The sequence below is a fragment of the Bos mutus genome, chromosome 16 (genome assembly GCF_027580195.1).
Source record: "Bos mutus isolate GX-2022 chromosome 16, NWIPB_WYAK_1.1, whole genome shotgun sequence".
In the NCBI taxonomy this organism is placed as follows: Eukaryota; Metazoa; Chordata; class Mammalia; order Artiodactyla; family Bovidae; genus Bos; species Bos mutus.
The window spans coordinates 17,656,764-17,676,483 of NC_091632.1; the positions used below are offsets into that span (position 1 = coordinate 17,656,764).

The 19,720-nt window shown below is 38.2% G+C and overlaps 1 protein-coding gene across 3 annotated transcripts in view; it reads left to right on the plus strand.

Moving 5' to 3' along the window:
• Positions 1–19,720, plus strand: part of KCNK2 (potassium two pore domain channel subfamily K member 2) — a 252,288-nt gene that overhangs the window by 173,943 nt on the left and 58,625 nt on the right. For all 3 annotated transcript variants that reach the window (XM_005901277.2, XM_070384776.1, XM_070384777.1), the window contains 2 exons: positions 9,859–10,019; positions 12,106–12,292. In XM_005901277.2, the coding sequence (XP_005901339.1) occupies positions 9,859–10,019; positions 12,106–12,292 (348 nt within the window). The remainder of the gene's footprint in view (positions 1–9,858; positions 10,020–12,105; positions 12,293–19,720) is intronic.

Genomic DNA, 19,720 nt, shown 5'->3' on the forward strand with positions numbered 1-19,720 from the left:
ACTAGGAGAGGCATCTGGGGACTGAGAAGAACGTTGAGGTGAGATGTTTTACTTCTCCCTTGACCCGTGTGGTCTAGGCTGTTCTCACCAGTGGCTGAAGCTCTAGCACTGCTTAAATATGCCCTCTTGCTCCCACTCCCCTCACTGGATCTCTTTCTTTCCTCCTACGTATTTGAATCAGTGAGAGGAGAAAGGATGCAGTTCCAATGTATTAAGTGAAAAACTAGAAACAATGTCCAGGTAGATGATTGCTGCTCTTTGGCAAGATTACTTTGCAAGAGAATTTCCCTTCAACCTTTACCTGCAGTTGTAGATTTTTATAACTGTATCTTGTTAGCAAAAAATAAAAAAGCAACTTAAGAAATAGGGAGCTTCCTGTAGATTTGCCATTATTCAACTGTGATGTAGGATTTTATGATGTAAGTTGCAACTAAAGATAGCAAGGGAGCCATCTTGTGAAGCACTGTTTGAACTGCAGGCTGGTGGCTTCTGGGCCAAGAGGAAAGCTGGAGATAGAAATGGTGAAACAAAAGGTCAAAATTTAATTCCTTTAGCTGACACGATTGTTCTGATGCTCCTATGCATTTTTCCCCAGTCTGTGTAAATCAGCAAGTACTGGAGGAATAGTATGTCCAGGGATGGTCCATATTCACTGGTTATTTAACTGAGAAATCCCTTAAGTTTTAGGGATGATACTTGTAGCCTTGATCCTTAATTCTAAATACTTGCTGTAAGCGATTGAATTAATAGTTTAAATTTCAGCCTTAAAGTCTAGTCAGTGTTTAATCTTGTACACATTACTTCAATAAACCTGTTTGTTTCTGAGTGAAGATAATTAGCAGTACTTCTCTCATAGGGTTGTGAAAGTTGAATGGAGTGTACACACATGTGAAGTGCCTGCGGTTCCTTGGAGGTTCAGATGGTAAAGAATCTGCCTACAATGCAGGGGACCTGAGTTCAGTCCCTGGATCGAGAAGATCCCCTGGAGAAGGGAATGGCTACCCACTCCAGTATTCTTGACTGGAGAATCCCATGGACAGAGGAACCTGGCAGGCTACAGTCCATGGGGTTGTAGAGTAGAGATGGCTAAGTGACTAACACTTTCAGTTTCATGAAGGGAGTAGCATTGTATCTGTGATGTAGTGAGAGACAGAAAAAGAATGTGTGTGTGTGTGTGTGTGAATAAATAGTGTTGGCCATTATTTTTATCATTGATAATGACAGTTATTTTATTTTTATTTTATTATTTTATTTTTGGTAATGAAAATAAAGTAATAAGGTAATGCCATAGCTCATCTAAAAGAGGTACTCTGATCATGGTCATCCTACATACAATTCACTTCCCAATTTTGCTTTCTTTTCTCCTGAAGAGCCCTACCCCCCATATTGAATAGCTTTAGACCCACAAAACCATGCCCATGTCACAGAACGTAAATCAGAATCACATCTGTAGATATTTAAAAATACATGAACAGAATCCCCTCCTCTCCCAGTGGAAGATAAGAATTTAGGTGTTCTGGGGTGGATTTTTAAAATTCCCTCTGTGATTCTGATCTGCACCCTTGGTTTAAAAGCAATGACCTAGAAGAACAATGTACTGCTTTGTGAAAGTCCTGAAATGAATACTTCTTTTATCAAAACATTGTTTAGTTGTCTCTTAATTAAAATCATATTTTTTTCTAGAACTACTGTTTCTTATTTAGTGTTTGGTTAGCTTGTCTGTCAGTGCTGTGGGTTTGACTCACTTTTTAAAAATGACCAGGTGTAGGGCTTTCCTGGTGGTCCCGTGGTTAAGACTTCACCTCCATTGCAGGGGGTGTGGGTTCCATCCCTGGTCAAGATCCCACATGCCTTGAGGCCAAAAAAATCAAAACATAAAACAGAAGCAATATTGTAACAGGTTCAAAAATGGTCCATGTGAAAAAAAAATCATTAAAAAACAAATAAATAAAAAAGACCAGGTGTGATTATCATTTCACTTTGTTTTCTGAATAGTTTCCTTTTTTTCTTAGCTTGCTAACAGAGGACACCCCGAATTTACCCTGTTCTTCTTATCCTACCTCCAGTATTTTATCCTTATACCCTACTCTATTGATATTTTTCTGCATCTAAAATAGTGTAAGTTGTTTTATATTAAAATATCATTTTAATTGTTACTTTTAGGGTTACTTTTTAAACAATACAGTTTGCACAGATATAGAACTCTCTTTTTACTTGTCAGCTCCAAATAAAACTAAAAGGAGTAAAAAAGTACAGTAGAACTATTTAGATCTGAGGATATCTATTTAATTAAAATATATTAATAAGACCCATAGATGTTTCTTCTTAATTCAATATATTTTCTTGGGCATCTACTCTGAGCAGAGCACTACACATTTTTGTATGTAAAGGAAAGAAAAATATCTCTGCTCCCAAGAAGTTTGTCAGCCAGAAGAAAGACAAAAGCGTGTAACCAAATGGCAGGAATTCATGTAAAAGTCATACATAATCCCTGAAAAGGAAATACCAAGTGTTATGGATGTTCAAAGAAGCAAGACCACAGCTGGCTGAAAGGGAGAGGAATGACCGTATATTGGAAGTGATGTGTGAGGGGGACAGAAAGGACAGAAAAGATTTCAAATCACGATTGAAGGGGCCACATTCTTATGAGTTAGAAGGAGAAAACAATATAAAAAATGTAAGGAATCAAAAAAGGCAAGCTAAGTTTTCTCAGTGAGTAATGATGACTCTGGTGTTACTGGAGGGAGTACAATTGCATAACAGGGAGTTTGGGGAAATAGAAATGGTGATTTTTAAATAAAGGCCTTGGAACAGCTAAGGGTTTTACAGATTACGGAGTATAAACACCTAACTGTGCTTTAGGGAGAATGAACTGTGATGAGATGGGTTTGGTGGAGAAAAGACCATGGTCAGGCTGTTTGGATGGCCTGAAGTAGTGGCAGAAGAACCATCGAGAAGCAGAGGAGGAGAATGGAAGACTGTCGTGGACTGGGGATCTGCTTCGTTGCCTGCAGAGCTATATGGCTTTGGGATCTTACGGGATTTACACTACCATGTGTGAAATAGCTAGCTAGTGGGAAGCTACTGTATAACACAGAGAGCCCAACCCAGCCATGCGCATACATGTATGGCTCTTTTGGTTACACACATATATGGCTGATTCATGTTGTATGGCAGAAACCAGCATAGCATTGTCAAGCAATTATCCTCTGATTAAAAATCTTTTTAAAATATGGCACGAGAAAGTGAGTGAAAATGATAGTTATCTGCTACTCATCCACTAAGAACAAAATCCTGAATTACCAGAGGGAGGGAAGTTAAACATGCTAATCTGATTATTTTTAAAGGAAATGTACCATTCAGAAGTCAACACAATAAAGAAAAACCTCAACTAACAACTTAGGCAGAGAGGAGATTTTGAAGGAATAACGAGAATCAAGAGAAGGATTCCTTTGTGAACATCTTTCCATAACCCCACCATTTCATGAGAGCCACAACAAACCAGCTGTTTGAAGGCATTTTAGGTCTAAGCTCTGAAAGTGAATCAAGTACTCTTGAAATTGCCAACATTTGAAAAATGGAAACTGCCTGAATAGAAAGAAGAGAGGGCTTGCAGTGAGGGGCAGAGAGTAGAAAGGGAGTTTCAGGAAGAATATATATATATATATTTTTTTTTTTTTTTAGAGAGAATTTTATTTTACTTTATTATATATTTTAAAAATTTTATTTTTTAGAATTGAACTTTGTTTTTGTTGTTGTTGTTATTTAAATTTTATCTTATTTATTATCTGGTCATACTGTGAGTTCAGCATGCAGGATCTTAGTCCCCCAGCTAGGGATCAAACCCATGCTCCCTTCAGTGGCAGTATGGAGTCTTAACCAACTGGACCACCAGGGAATCCCAGAATATATTTACTTTAGATGGCCAAAGGAAGGGCACTAGGGCTACAATGAGGACCAAGGTATGGTCTCTCACAGAACTCCTACTTATGGAACTGATGGTTGCAATCTAGTGAGATGATTCTTAGGATAAAGGGAATGTGTATACAGGAGGGGGACCAAGCCAACCTTGGGGCTGTATAGTGAGGGCTCAAGAAAGTCTTCTTGGAGAAATTAATTTCTAACCTAAGTAATGATGGAATCTTAAGGATCAACCAGGTGAAGAGTTGAGGGAGGGGGAAGGTATGCATTTGAGGCAAAGGAAGAAACATAATCAGAGAGGATCAATAAGGAGGTAGTTTAGTTTGGTTAAGTTATTTGTATCTTTCATCTGCATGGTACTTATTTTTATATTAGGTGAATTTTTCTTCAAAATAGTAATCAATTTTCTCAGCCTTATTAATTGTATAATTATTCAACTTTGAATTTATGATGCTTTTAAAATGTGCTATGTCTAACCTTACTTTAGTCTTTTCTGTTCTTTTCTGTTTTGTTGCATTTCACTCTATACTACCCCAAACTGTCTCTAAAGCTCTTCCATAGGTCTTGATAAGATTACTTTTAGGTATTTCATAATTCCCTTATATTAAAAGTAAGGTATTTTTCCATTTCAATTAGCAAATCTGAGATTTTGCTAAAGTAGTATAATGCTGTTGGTTTCTGCATATTTATCATGTATTCAGCTATTTTACTGAACTTTTTACCTATTTGATAATTTTTAATATTCTCCTGTATTTACTAGATATTTAATTCCACCTACAACTAATATATTTGTCTTCTTTATAATAATCATTCCTTTTATATGTTTACTGCCGTTATGCCTGCTAGAACTTTCAGAATAATAAAAAAAAGTAAATTGTGAAATGGGCATTTTTCCCTCTGACTGTAAGGGGATTCCTCTTATTGTTCTTTAATATTAAGTATGATATTGAGTGTTTGGAGATAGTCACCCATTGTCACGATAAAAATTCTTTTCTGTTTATCACTTTTAAAGAATTATAAGAAATTATACAGATTGTTAATCAGATTGCTTTTTAAATAGCTGTACAGTAGATATCATGTAGGGGCTTCCCTGGTGGCTCAGATGGTAAAGAATCTGCCTACAATGCAGGAGCCCTGGGTTGCATGCCTGGGTTGTGAAGATCCCCTGGAGGAGGGGATGGCTCCTCTTGATGCTCCACTGCAGTATTCTTGCCTGGAGAATCCCCATGGATAGAGAAGGCTGGCGGGCTATATAGTCCATGGGACTGCAAAGAATTAGACATGACTGAGCGAATAAGCACAGCATAGCATGTACATCATGTAGAGCAAATCTTCCTACCTCATTTTCCCCCAAATATTCTTAGCTATTATTGGTTCTTTACTTTCTTTTATTACTTTTATAAAATTCCATCAATTTGTACTGAAAACTTGCAAAATATTTATTGCATCAGGGTCTTGTCCACTGAACCAGTTCTTCCCATTGGATGGCCAAAGTATTGGAGCTTCAGCTTCAGCATCAGTCCTTCCAATGAATATTCAGGACTGATATCCTTTAGGATGGACTGGTTGGATCTCCTTGCCGTCCAAGGGACTCTCAAGAGTCTTCTCCAGCACCACAGTTCAAAAGCATCGATTCTTTGGTGCTCAGCTTTCTTTATAATCCAACTCTCACATCCATACATCACTACTGGAAAAACCATAGCTTTGACTAGACGGACCTGTGTCGGTAAAGTAATGTCTCTGCTCTTTAATGTGCTGTCTAGGTTGGTCATAGCTTTTCTTCCAAGGAGCAAGCATCTTTTAATTTCAAGGCTGCAGTCACCATCTGCATGATTTTGGAGCCCCCCAAAATAAAATGTCATGGTTTCCATTGTTTCTCCATCTATTTGCCATGAAGTGATGGGACTGGATGCCATGATCTTCGTTCTTTGAATGTTGAATTTTAAGCCAGCTTTTTCACTCTCCTCTTTCCCTTTCATCAAGAGACTGTTTAGTTCCTCTTTGCTTTCTCCCATAGGGGTGGTGTCATCTGCATATCTGAGGTTATTGATATTTCACCTTGCAATCTTGATTCCAGCTTGTGCTTCGTGCAGTCCGGCATTTTGCATGATTATTTATTATTAACATATATAAATAATAAATCAATCTCTGTACTCATGAAACTCATAAATGATAAACTCATGGAATAATAAATATATATCTATAATAAATCAATCTCTACACTCATGGAACTCACAGTCAAGTGAGGAATAAATATATATACTAGATATTAAATCAATTGTTACAAATATTTATATAATTGCAAGTGTGCAAAGTGTTTGAAAAGGGTCTTCTTTATATGTAGTATTAATAAATTCTGTCATAACAGTGACATGTCCCCCTGGAGCGATTTAGATGGGGGTGGCATATTTGGGCCTCCTGTAGGTATTCCACTAACAATGGACCTACAGCAGCTTTCTGCAGAAGGCCCTTCCCTGAAAGTGATGTGAAGGCAAGATGATAGCTGTTCTGATGATATAGTCCTGTAAATGTCAGCGGTTGGCCTAGAGGCATTGGTTTGGCTTCCATTCAGATCTCTAGCACAGACTATGTACAGTCTCCTAAATTTGGCTCTTATTCTGTAGTATATTGGTAAATATTAAGTAGCTGAAAAGGGAGAAGTCCTAAATTGTAGTGCTTGGCAATTTCTGAGGTGTAAATATGTCTATTGTAGTTGATTTCAGTTTATCAATGTGAAGTCAACTGACTTATAGAATTCCTGAGAATTTAACCACTGATCTCTCAAGATAGGATTAAGATACCATGGAACCCTCTCCTCCTCCCAGATCCTGTCCTCTGGTTTCTGCCCCACCCAACCTCTTCCACAGTCAGGCCCCTTCAATCTTCAGTCTAATCTTAAGAGTTCCCTTAAGCTCTTTGGAAGCTGGATCAACTGCCAGTCCTTTAACTTTATTGCCAAGCATATGTGATGCTATAAACTGACAGCTGCTCTCCTCAGGCGAAGCATTTTGAGTGCGAACACCTTAATTTAGGAGTTACAACAAAACTTAATATTGTTTCTTTTCCATTTTCTTCTTGCCAAAACAGTCTGTTTCACCCTGAGGCAAGGAAGATGCTGCTGACTAACCAAGGGAAAGAGTCAGGAAGTCCAGACAATCACTAAAATTAATCTTTTACAAGCTTGGCAGGCTGTGTTGCTTAGAGTCAATAGATACTTTTCCTAAGTCCATTAATAGTTTCAAGTCATTTAACCAGGGTCTACTCACTGCTTAAAATGTGGTAAATGAGTGGAGTGAAGACTGCTCTTCTTTTATGGAAGACAGGGAAGAAAACACGAGGAACATTCCCTGAACATCCATGTGATCCTCTCACTCGGGCAAATGTCTGGGGCGTTGTTGGCATGTCCTTAATGTCAGAAAACTGCTCGGTGGCTTTGTGTGTGTGTGTGTGCTGGGTGCCCGTATGAGGGCTTCCACCTCCGAGGCATGGGTTGAGCAGGAGAGATCAGCGTAATGTTATCAGGAGAAGGTTCATGTTTGGAAGATGAAGCAGGAACAGACTCCCAGAAGAGTCACATCAGGCTCCCTCAACCCTACTCCTTTCATTCTCCCGTCTGCTAATTTTGGAGATAATAAAGATGAAGTACAGAGATGCCACACGGAACTGGTCTCTGTCTTTTGATCAGTGAAAGGTAGATCGGCTTTCTTTACATCTAGAATTCTTTGGATTGGGGGCCATCTCATGCGGTGACCTACACAGGATTTCTGAGGAAATCCTTTGTCCCCTTTTCTGAAGATGTTCTGGTTTCTTCTGGCTGAATCTGTCAGTGATGGATGAAAAGTTGGAGTCTTGTTTCTTATGTCCTTTTAACTCGCGTGGGGCAGATCAAATTGAGCCCTCTGACACTTAGGCTTTTTATTTTTTAAGTGGTAGAGTCTATTTTTAGTGATGCCCCAGTCAGTATTTGTTTTAATTGTATCTTTTCTTTTTGACCCTTGATCCTTTCTGGTGGTAGGTTACTTCTCATGGTTGTAACTCTGAAGATATTTATCCTTTTCTGCAGAAAGAGAATCGGAGAATCGGAGAAGGCAATGGCACCCCACTCCAGTACTCTTGCCTAGAAAATCCCATGGATGGAGGAGTCTGATAGGCTGCATGCAGTCCATGGGGTTGCTAAGAGTTGGACACGACTGAGCGACTTCACTTTCACTTTTCACTTGCATGCATTGGAGAAGGAAATGGCAACCCACTCCAGTGTTCTTGCCTGGAGAATCCCAGGGACTGGGGAGCCTGGTGGGCTGCCGTCTGTGGGGTCACACAGAGTCGGACAGGACTGAAGCGACTTAGCAGCAGCAGCAGAAAGAGAAAATGGGATGATACGGGATAACTCAGAAGCTTGGCCCACTTCAGGTCACACGGTTGTTCATCTGGTGGTGGTGGTGGTTCAGTGGCTCGGTCGTGTCCGACTCTTTGCCGCCCCATGGACTGTAGTCCCCCAGGCTCCTCTGTTCATCTGGAGAGACAATAAAAAAAGTGTTGAATCTTAGCAGGACTCTCTGGAATAATCAGAGAATCCAGGTCGAAACAGTCTCTTATTATTGGTATTCTGCTTATTGATGCTAGAATAGAAGACAGGGTTGAGATGGTTGAGTTCCATCTTGGACGGTGTTAAAAGATGCTACTCTTCCAAACAGTCCAGGTTAAACATTCTACCTAACTTTTGTGATGGCCTTTCCTTCTTCAAATTACCTTGATACAAGACTTCTGGGACTTTTTCACACATGCCCTGGATGGATCTTTGTATATATTGCCCTGATGCTCAGCATTCCAAAGCATTAGTAGACAAGAGCAGATGCAAGGTAAATGCGTGGGAAGGTAAATGAGTTAAATGCGTAGACAGCTTGCATCATATTCTCCAAGCAGTAAGAGGGTCTTAGAAGTAGTAAGGCAGCTTTTGAACTGGAGGCTTAAAAAAAAAAAAGATTTGTCGACTAAAAAAAATGCACAACATAAGAGTTGCAAGTTTTTATTTGGGGGCAAAATGAGATGATAGCCTGAGAGACAGCCTTTCAGATAGCTCTCAGAAGCTGCTCCAAAGAGGTAGGGGGGAAGGTCAGTATATATGTGATTTTGGTGAAGGGGGAGTATATGCAGTTAAGCACATTATTTATTTCTTTGCAGAAGGTGTCTGCTAGTCACAAGGAGTAGTCATCACCATGAAAGATTTAAGGATTTTAGTGCTTTTCTAGACATGAAAAGATACAAAAATTTGGCTCATAAAATTGGCTCCTGGAAATGTCTAACTATATACAGACCTGTTCTGCCAGATTTCCCCAGAGCACAGAGCACCTCATTTCTGTTCTCTACTCTGAACTCCTAGCAGGGGATTTTGAAAATCAGCAGTAACAGCTGCACATGATTTAATCCTTGTAAATGTAGATGGCAAGTGCCAATTTGTAATTCACGGGCTTGATAATTTTAAGTTTTCATTTATTGCTTTTTGGTAGATGCTTGAATCAAAAAAAATTTTTTAAGTTGTTATTAGACGTTTAATAATTTAAGCATATTTGAATACTCTTAAGGCAATACACACTTAATAAATGGCAACAAAAGCTTTGTAGTCACAGCATTGGCAGCACAGGGGGGTAGAAGTAAATTGAATGAAAACATTGACTTTATTGTGCGTGTTACTCCCTCAGTTTTCATCATCTAGCTTGATTGGAACATTAGCTATACTTTGGAGATTGTTAGAGTGCTTGTTTATCAGAAGATTTTACATTAAAAGCTTATGTGGTATAAAGGGATTCTTAATTAGTTGAAATCTAGGACTGATATTTTATAATATTTGGAAATTTTTGAATCAAGTTTGAGGTCATATGTTTTAAACTATTACTCATTTCTAAACAACTGAATTCTTCTTCTTCTTTGTATTTTTAGGATTTGGAAACATCTCACCACGCACAGAAGGGGGGAAAATATTCTGTATCATCTATGCCTTACTGGGAATTCCCCTCTTTGGCTTTCTGTTGGCTGGAGTTGGAGATCAACTAGGGACCATATTTGGAAAAGGAATTGCAAAAGTGGAAGATACATTTATTGTGAGTATGATAGCCATTTAACTGCATATGTTAATTGTCTCATTTTTCAAAAATATTATAACTTTTCTGTTTACCTCAGATATAGTGAGATGTAAGTTATTGGGCTTTGTATAACAATTTACATGAGCCGCTTTTTGCAAATAACTCGCTGTATAGTTGTTTTTATACTTCTCTGAACGAATACGTTAATGAATGAGAAAAAGCGAAATATACAGAAGAAAAGTAGAAATCTGACAGTCCTGGGCTCAAATTCCAAATGGACTGTATCCTAGCTATATTCACTTAAGCTAGTTATTTTACCCTTAAATCTCCATTTTGCCATTTATATGAATGATAGTACTGATGATGAGGCATTACTCTGAGATTTAGAGATATTCTAAGTGAAAGCTTAACACAGCTAGTAAACCTTAGCCCTTTGCTGAAGGATTGAATAATACATAGCAAACATGATAAAGGGGATCTTATAACTTATTTTAATAATGTTGCTGATAGAAATTGAACTAAGGTATACAATTTAGTAGGACCAAAAATATGAAGATGTTCATGGGCGTATGATATTCAGTAGAAAAAATAAATAAAATGAAAATGCTCTTAGAATTTTAAGTGAAAAATAGTAATAATACCATGATGACAAGCTTTTATTCTTGAAAATTATGAACGAAGAAAATAATTGTGTTAGAGAATCAGATTATAGATGATTTGTTACTTCTGTCACTACTTTACGTTTTATTTATTATTCAATAATGTTTCATCTTTTCATAAAAAGTTCGAGTATTTAACTATTGATGAAATAAATCACTGAGTGTTTGGTTTTCAATTGAAATTATAATTCCAGTTTTAACATTAGATATATTTCATATTGGGGCTTTCCTCGTGGCTCAGCGGTATAAAAAACATGCCTGCAATGTAGGAGCCACAGGGGATGTGGGTTTGATCCCTGGTTTGGGAAGATCCCCTAGAGGAGGGCATGCAGCCCACTCCAGTATTCTTGCCTGGAGAATGCCAGGGACAGAGCAGCCTGGCGGGCTACAGTCCATAGGATTGCAAAGAGTCAGACACGACTGAAGCGACCTGCCATGCATGCATGCATGCACATGTTTCATATTAAATTTAGAGGTGAGACAGTGTGGGTCCTCTGAGGGCAGCTCTAGCTTAGAGGTGTTGAAGACTTCTCATTGTCTATGTATCATGTCTTGTGTATTTCGTTGTACCGCTTAAGGTCGTAGAACAGGGAGATGGTTTGTCTAGTTCACATGGGAATCAACTGTGGACTTTAAGTCTGCTAGTATTTCGCTTTAATCAGTTGAACAACGATAGGAAAATGTGGTGGGAGAGGGGAAAAGTCTCCATGAAATTAATGATTTTATCAATTATCAACAGTGGATATTTAATTTATGCTTCAGTTTTCTCAATTTTCATGTATTTCTAGGTTGTGTTTGGCCCGAAATCAGTTGTTTGCTTGTAGAATAGAAATATTTCAAAAGTAGTTCAGGTAAACAAAGAATGATGTAAATCGGAAATTTTGTTCTCTGAGCAAATGTTTTGTACTTTAGAAACTATTTTGCCTGTTGCAAAGCTATATAAAAGTAAAGTAGCATCATTATTAGCATTGGTTATTTTCAGTTATTCATATTATACCTAATGTATTTACATAAAGATAATTGAAAATTAATTATAAAAGAATAGAATACCATTCTCATTTGCTAATTTGCTGTTAACAGTGCGTATAGGTTATATACATAAAATAGATATCTAATGAGAACCTACCGTATGGCTCTGGGAACTCTCCTCAGAGCTCTGTGATGACCTAAATGTGAAGGAAATCCAAAAAACAAGCGGTATGTGTGTGTGTATGTGTGTCTGTGTGTGTGCACACATGTGTGTGTATGTATATATATATAGCTGATTCACTTTGTTCTACAGTAAAAACTAACATAACGTTGTAACGCAACTACACGCCAATAAAAAATAATTTAAACAGTATATATAGGTTAACTTTGCAGGTCCATCAATCATCGATCTCAGTCAATTTCTCTCTCTCAGTATCTGTCTCCCCCCAACCTCTCTCTCACTCTCTCATCCCTAGAAGTGGAATGTTAGTCAAACCAAGATACGAATCATCTCCACAATCATCTTTATTCTGTTTGGCTGCGTGCTCTTCGTCGCTCTGCCTGCGATCATATTCAAGCACATAGAAGGCTGGAGTGCCCTGGACGCCATTTATTTTGTGGTTATCACCTTGACCACCATTGGCTTTGGCGACTACGTCGCAGGTAAGATTTTGGAGATACACTGCTCTCCTAACCCTTCTGCTTTAGTTAAACTTTTTCTCTTGGGTTTACGGACAGCACAGTGACTGCCTCCATTTCCCAGGGCTGTCATAAGAAAGTACCACAAACTGGGTGCCTTTAAACAAAAGACATTCATTCTCTTGTAGAAGTTCAAAATCAGAGTGCCAGCAGGGGCAGAGTCGCTCTGGGACTGGTAGAATCCTCCCTTCCTTTCTCCAGCTTCTGGAGGCGGAGAGCATCAGTCCCTGCTGGTCCTCGGGTGTAGGGCGTCTCTTCATCTCTGCTCTCGTCTTTGTATCATGTTCTCCCTGTGCCCCCGTTGCTGTGACCAAATTTCCCTCTTCTTATAAAGACACCAGTCACATCGGATTAAAAACCCGCTCTACTCCAGTATGAATTCATCATAGCTAATTGTATCTGCCAAGGGCCTTATTTCCAAATAAGCTCATGTTTCAAAGTGCCAAGGTTGGGACTTCAACACGTGTTTTTTGAAAACAGAGTTTCATCCATAACAGTGACAGAGCCAAAAAAAAAAAAAGATCATTCCCTGACAGTGAAGGTCTGCAAAAGGGTACAGTTGAATATTTATTTTTCATTCTATAAAAGAAATTTAAATTACTGTCTGCTCAGAGTGTTATAGTACCACTCTAATTTCAGAAACCACTTATCTGCCTCTTATTTATTTTTTTAGTGGTACAAGAATTCAAGTTTAAATTATCTTTGCTCTTTTTACTAGGCCTTTCCATATCTTAGGTTTTCCTCCCAGCTTTCTTGAGAAATAATTGACATACATCACTGGGTATGTCCAAGCGGTAACAGCAGGATGGTTTGATTTACATAGATCATGCAATGAAGTGATCACCACAGTCGGTTCCGCTAACATCCATTCTTCTAATGCACTCTGCCTGGGTGTGTGGGGTCCCAGGGTGCTTCAGCCCCACTCCCATGTCCTAGGATTCTCTCGGTGGTGTCTTGTCCTTGAATAGTTTTTAGTTTCTCTCCTTGTGAGGAGGGAGCGAAGCCAGGAACAAGCTAGTCACCATCCTGGTAATGTCACTCTCATATTTTAGTTTTAGAAACACTTCAAACTTTGGAAGATGTGCTGAGCTACTTAAAACCTTCTTTTCTCTAAGATATTTATCTCCTCTAATTTTCAGTTCTAATATCAGTGTTTTTAATCTTTTTAGCAGTTTATCCATATTTTAAAATTCATGATTTTAAGACATGTTTCCTTTTTCTATGTATGTTATTTCTGTTGCTGTTTGCTTTATTGTTTTATCTCTTAGATCTTATATTGTTTCATCTCTCTTTTCCTATTACATTATCTCATTATTGTTACTGTTCAGGGGCTGCCGCAGTGCTCAGCGGTGAAGAATCCACCTACCAGTGTAGGAGACTTGGGATATGCGGGTTTGATCCCTGGGTTGGGAAGATCCTCTGGAGGAGGAAATGGCAACCCACTCCAGTATTCTTGCCTGGAGAATACCATGGACAGAGGAGCCTGGTGGGCTATGGTCTATGGAGTCACAAAGAGTCAGACACGGCTGAGCACACACACACATTATTGTTCTAACTCCAGTATTAAATAAATTGTAGTAATGGTCATAAAAGTAATGTAGTAATTCTCTGTCATGCATCATTTTGACCAGCTCCTAAAAAATCTAAGTTTTTCTTTAAAAAAATAAGCTTGAAGTGTTAGAAAAACATGCTCATAACCATTATGGTAGGAATGTGCTAGTAAACTTCCCAGGATAAACTAAGTAGCCTAATTTAATTTTAGGAGGGTTTTATGCTTTCGAGTTGTTTACTCTTCTTCTTTTTGACTCAAACTTCTTACTTAAATATTATCTGAAAAGAAAATATGTTGTGTAGCTTTATAAAAATTTCAGAGAAGGCATCTGTTTTTATTATTTGTTAATTACAGTTTAACTTGGCAAAACCCTTCTTTCTGGGGAATGTATAATATCTTTGAAGATGGGGATGTTTCTACAAGCAAAGATTTGCTTTTGGTCAAAACCAGTACATTCACATCTCTGTGCTGGATGGGAAAGGGTGGAGATGTTTTTGTTTTCTAATTAGCAAAATGTTGAGAGGAGAATGGGAGAAGGTAATGGCATCCCACTCCAGCACTCTTGCCTGGAAAATCCCATGGACGGAGGAGCCTGGTAGGCTGCAGTCCATGGGGTCGCTAAGAGTCGGACACGACTGAGAGACTTCACTTTTATTTTTCACCTTCATGCATTGGAGAAGGAAATGGCAACCCACTCCAGTGTTCTTGCCTGGAGAATCCCAGGGATGGCAGAGCCTGGTGGGCTGCCGTCCATGGGGTCGCACAGAGTCGGACATGACTGAAGTGACAGCAGCAGCAGCAGCAGAGAGGAGAATCTCAGACATTTGTAGCTCTATATTGGACAACAAGCTTTTGTCCTAAAATAACCATTTTTCTACCTTTCATTAACATCATAGATATAGTTAGCTTAAGTAGAAATGGAAAGAGCTTTAATGTAGCAGAAAGTGAGATGTAGGGATGTCAGGCAGAGTGAAGTTAAATCAGAACAAGCAAAACAAATATCGTATATTAATGCATATATGTGGAATATAGAAAAATGGTACAGATGAACCTATTTGCAAGGCAAGAAAAGAGATGCAGACGTAGGGAATGGGTGTGTGGACACAGAGGGTGGTGTGGGATGAATTGGGAGATTGAAATTGACGTGTGTGCAGTGCCATGTGCAAAATAGATAGCTAGTGGGAAGCTGCTATATAGCACAGGGGGCTCAGCTCTGTGCTGTCTGTTGACCTAGATGAGTGGAATGGGATGGGATGGGGAGGGGGTAGGAGGGAGGTCCAAGAGGAAGGGTGTGTGTGTGTGTGTGTATGTGTGTGTGTGTGTGTGTGTGTGTGTGTGTAGCTGGTTCACTTCATTGTATAGCATAATTTAATACAACATTGTAAAGCAATTGTACCCCAATTAAAAAAAACAATTATACTTGTGCTATGTTAATCTTAGGCTATTGCACGTGAGTGCTGTCACTTCAGTCGTGTCCAACTCTTTGAGACCCAGTAGACTGTAGCCCACCAGGCTCCTCTGTCCATGGGATTCTCCAGGCAAGAATACTGGAGTCGGTTGCCATGCCCTCCTCCAGGGCATCTTCCCAATCCAGGGATCAAACTCATGTCTCTTGCGTCTCCTGTTTTGGCGGGCAGATTCTTTACCGCTAGTGCAACCTGGGAAGCCCAGGCTATTGTACTATTCTGTAAATATAATTAGTGATTATATTTAATTATAATTAAATTATGTGTAATTAATCAGAGGTCTTATAGTACCTGTGGAATATATAGGTATTAGGTGACAAGTCTTCCATTTTCAAGCCAACAGCCCTGTATTGCACGTTATTGTATCCTATTTAATTTTTGATGTTTTATGGTAATACATAGTTGTGTCTATTTATTAATGTATTTATTTTTCAGCTTTATTGAGGTACAATTGACCGATAAAATCGTAAGATATTTAAAGTGCACGTCGTGGTGTTTTCATATACATATATTATACATTGTGAAAGAATCCAATTGATTAATACATTCCTCACCTCACTCTAGGCTTCCCCAGTGGGTCAGCAGGTAAAGAATCTGTCTGAGTGCAGGAGACACAGGAGATGCAGATTCAGTCCCTGGGTCATGAAGATCCCTTGGAAAAGGAAATAGCAACCCACTCCAGTATTCTTGCCTGGAGAATCCCATGGATAGAGGAGCCTTCCCCATAGTGCTAAGGATTACAAAGAGTCCTTCACGACTAAGCAGCTAAGCATGCACATCTCATTTATTTATTTGTTTTAGGGAGAACTTTTAAGTTCTTTTATCTTAGCAAATTTCAATGATACAATATGGTGCACATGTGATTTTAAATAAGTGTCAGTCCAGCATGAACCTCATAGTCTGAGACTCTGTAAAAAAAACCAAAAATTATAAATAAAAATGTGGGTGGAATCCTAAAACAGTGTTATATTTGTGACCACAGTATAAACCAGCTTAAAAAAAAAAAGACGAACAAATATTTTTACTTTATGGTTTTGTAGAAGATGAAAAAAGTTAGTTTTTAATTTCCCTTAGGAGACCAACGCTCTGAAACTGGCTGGATTGTGTTGTGTTAGTCTTTTAGTAGCCTCTCTCAGCTATCTGAAAACATCTTGTATATCAGTGGGAACCCTGAATACAGAGTCATGGTCACAGTATTGGAGGGGAACAGGGGAACAGAATATTTGCATGGCATTAGTTATAGTCTAAGAAACATTGTTATTATTACTAAGGTTTTATTTTATTATATCCCTCTTTAAGCCCATTATTTTAATTTCACTATTCCTCTGGAATGTGGTAGAAATACGCTTTGCAAACAACTTGCAAAGGAATTTAATGTGTTTGAAGTGACAAATGCTGAGAAAATTAGAGAAGCAGAATGGACACTACTTTTGTTGACTAATCTCTGTCTCCTTAATTTACGTATTTTGTACCTGTTTTGGTCTTTGTGAAACTGTAGAACCTATTCCTAGTCCTGTAGTCTCTACACCCTAGATCTGTGTGCCCGGGGAGCATTTTTGGATTGAAATGGTGGACACGGGGAAAGATGTGGCAAAAGCTGCCTAGGAAATGTGTGCCCTTTGCAAGAGTCTTTGGGGAAAAAAATGTGAGTTTTTTAAAGCATCTTGGAAAATAACTGCTATAGTTAAGTAGAATACATAAAAATAGTCTTTCCTTCTGGGTACCTTGTGACAAGTAAAATTAGCCACTAAGTTAAAGCGGCAACCCCATCTGGGAAACATCAGTTATTTACTTTTTAGAGCCTTTCCTCTTGCTGTTAGATGTCTCTACAGATAGGATTCTCACTTAATTTTGATATTTTTGCCAGGAAAAAGCAAGCACCATTGCTCAAACTTGAACCGTCTCATCTTTCTATTAGGCTATAAATCTCCAAAGAAAACAGAGATGTACTTCTCTTAATAGACACCCACTGTCTGATGCCTTTCTCAAGTCTGCAAGTGCTACTCCAAATGGGATTAGAATTCAATTATATTTTTGTACTGGACTTCTTTGAAGACAAGTTTAAAAACATACACTTCAAACCATGGTGTTATTAAAGTAAAAGGAGTAAATTTTGGAATGTGATATCTAAATGTTTAGGATACAGGTTGTAACATTGGTGTAAATATTAGAAGCATCTCAAAAGCAGCAAGAGATGATGTGATGTGGTAGTTCAGACAAAGAATGCTCATCCTCAGGGAGTGAGCATGAAAATACATGCAGCTGGACATTTTGCCATGAGAAGAAAACAGGTCAACCCCTGTTGCTTTGTATTTTTAAATGTCATTTCTTACTTTTTATTTTATTTTTTGGCTTTAGATCTATTATGTTGCTATGGTCCTATGATTCTTTTTTTTTTTAATTTGTAGTATAACTACCTTTGGACTTCCCTGGTTGCTCAGATGGTAAAAAAAAAAAATCTGCCTGCAATGCAGGAGATTGAGTTTGATCCCTGGGTCAGGAAGATCCCCTGATGAAGGGAATGGCTACCCATGTCAGTATTCTTGCCTGGAGAATTGCATGGACAGAGGAGCCTGGCGGGCTACAGTCTATGGGATCGCAAAGAGTTGGACACAACTGAGTGACTAATGCTATACAAAGATAGCTGCTTTGCGATGTTGTGGTAGTTTCTGCTGTACAGCAAAGTGAAGCAGCCATAGGTGTACATCTATCCCCTCTTCCCTGTATTTCCTTCCCAGTTAGGGCACCACAGTGCAGGAGTAGAATTCCCTGTACTCTACAGTCTGTTCTCATTACTTGTCTGTTTTAGACTACTGTGTATATGTCAATCCCAGTCTCCCAATTCATCCCACTCCCTCCTTTCCCCACTTTGTGTCCATGTATTTGTTCTCTACATCAGTGTCTATTTCTTCCTTGCTAATAAGATCATCTACACCATTTTTCTAGATTCTACATAATTTCATATTAATATCCATGTCTGTCTGCCTCTCTGCAAATGGCACAATTCCTTTCCTTTTTATGGCTGCTTACTTTTCATTTTGTGTATGTCATAATGTTCATGATATAATCTATTAGGGCATTATATATTTCTAATTCATAAATAAATTTAAATTTACGTTTGCACCCACCAATCCTTTTCCCTGTTGGCTATACTGTATCAGAAGCATTTAGCAACTACTAGTAAAGACTAATATGTTTCAGAGGTCAACTTTCTCTGTGTATTGACTGAACATAAGAATACAACATTTAATGGTTTTTCTTCAGGAAGAACTCCCCCAGCAAATGTCAATCTTACATTTATATTTATGGAAGAATGTGTCTTACTGGCTGATTGGTTGCCTTAGTAATTTGTGTTTACTCCTTCCTGATGGCCTTTTTTGTTCTTTTACTAATGCTCAATATTCTAGAGCTAAAAAAGACCTGGGAGCCACAGGCCATTGCAGCACTTTTATTATACATATGAATAAACAGACCCTCTGTCGCTACCTGTAGTTCACAGAGCGACTCTTCCTAAAAGATAAAAAGAGAAAGTACATTATTTAGCAAAGTATCATTTACTTGATTTTAACAATTTCTATAATAATTTGTAGTCAAATTTGTAGAGGTAAGTTAAGTGTTACTCACTCAGTCGTGTCTGACTCTTTGCGGCAGGCTCCTCTGTCCTTGGAATTCTCCAGGCAAGAATATTGGAGTGGGTTTCCATTTCCTTCTCCAGGGAAATCTTCCTGATCCAGGGATCAAACCCAGGTCTCCTATATTGCAGGCAGATTCTTTACTGTCTAAACCACCAGGGAAGACTGGTAAAAATTATATTTGACAGCTTACTCTTGGTTTCCTATGTTTTATTTCTTAACTTTTGTCATGTTATTTCTCATTTGATGAGAAGTCTGAACTGATAAATGATTAAATCATGCTTGCCTTATAGGCTGAGAGTTAGATCTCATTAAAATCTAAGAAGTTATATTAATTATCTAGAAATGTGTGAAAGATTGAGCTCTACTTATTTAGGCTTGCTTCTAAAACTTGTTGTCTGAATCCATCATTTTAAAAAATCACTATGGGTTGGGGGATGGGCAAAATAGGTGAAGCTGATTAAGAGGCACAAACCTCCAGTTATAAAATAAATAATACAATAAATAAGTTACAGAATAGGGAGTATATTAACTAATATTGTAGTAACTTTAGTGACAGTAACTAGACCTATTGTCATGATCATCTCATTTATATATATATCTGTATATATAAATGTTGAACCACTATATTATATACCTTAAACTAATGAAATGTACGTCAGTTATATATCAGTAAAAAATTAGTTGATGATTCTTCAGAAGTGAAGTCAAATAATTACCTAACTTAACATAATTTAACATT